The sequence below is a fragment of the Haliaeetus leucocephalus genome, unplaced genomic scaffold (genome assembly GCF_000737465.1).
Source record: "Haliaeetus leucocephalus isolate CR32 unplaced genomic scaffold, Haliaeetus_leucocephalus-4.0 Scaffold227, whole genome shotgun sequence".
NCBI lineage: Eukaryota > Metazoa > Chordata > Aves > Accipitriformes > Accipitridae > Haliaeetus > Haliaeetus leucocephalus.
This window is the reverse complement of record NW_010972663.1, coordinates 518,172-518,918: the sequence shown is the minus strand read 5'-3', so window position 1 is coordinate 518,918 and position 747 is coordinate 518,172. Positions and strand designations below refer to the sequence as shown.

Here is a 747-nt window from a genome sequence, read left to right as displayed (position 1 = left end):
TCCCGCCCCAGGGGCGCCCCCCCCCCCCCCCCCCCTTCCCTGCCCAGGCTTCATCACCATGACCCCCCAACTCTTCATCAACTACAAACTGAAGTCGGTCGCCCACCTGCCGTGGCGGATGCTGACCTACAAAGCCCTCAACACCTTCATCGATGACCTGTTCGCCTTCGTCATCAAGATGCCCATGATGTACAGGATAGGCTGCCTGCGGGATGGTACGGCCTGGTGGGGAGCTCGGGGGGTCCCTCCTGGTGCTTATGGGGGCTGGTCCCACTTCCTGGGGGTCCCTCCTGCTCCCTGTGGGTCCACACCGGACCCTGTGCCCTCCCTTTTGCTGCATATCACCCTGTTGCCCCCCATTTCTACTGGGTTGGGGGGGGGGGCCCACTTGTACCCCCCCGCCCTCACCTTAACCCCTCTCTTCCTTGCCCCCACCCCAACAGACGTCGTCTTTTTCATTTACCTCTACCAACGCTGGATCTACCGTGTCGACCTCACGCGCGTCAACGAATTCGGTGTCAGCGGGGAGGACCAGGTCTCCTCTCGCCCCCCCCTGCCCGGCAGCCCCCCCACAACACTGCCCATCGGGGTCCCCCCAAGTCCCCCGGGGGGCGAAAAGCCACCAGAGGACAAGAAGAAAGATTAACCAACCCCCCCTCGCTCGATTTTTACCAAACCTGGCGTTCCTGCTGGGCACCAGATGGGGGGAGCGGTCGTGCCGGGTGGTTTGGTTTTTTTTTCTTTCTT

General features: G+C 62.5%; 1 protein-coding gene across 1 annotated transcript in view; it reads left to right on the top strand.

Annotated features, from left to right (window-relative positions):
* The window catches only part of CLPTM1 (cleft lip and palate associated transmembrane protein 1), an 8,217-nt gene extending 7,498 nt beyond the window's left edge, over positions 1–719 (top strand). The window contains exons 13-14 of the mRNA XM_010567146.1: positions 48–215; positions 444–719. Of these exons, the coding sequence (XP_010565448.1) occupies positions 48–215; positions 444–646 (371 nt within the window). The 3' untranslated portion in view covers positions 647–719. The remainder of the gene's footprint in view (positions 1–47; positions 216–443) is intronic.
* Positions 720–747: the final 28 nt, after the last annotated feature.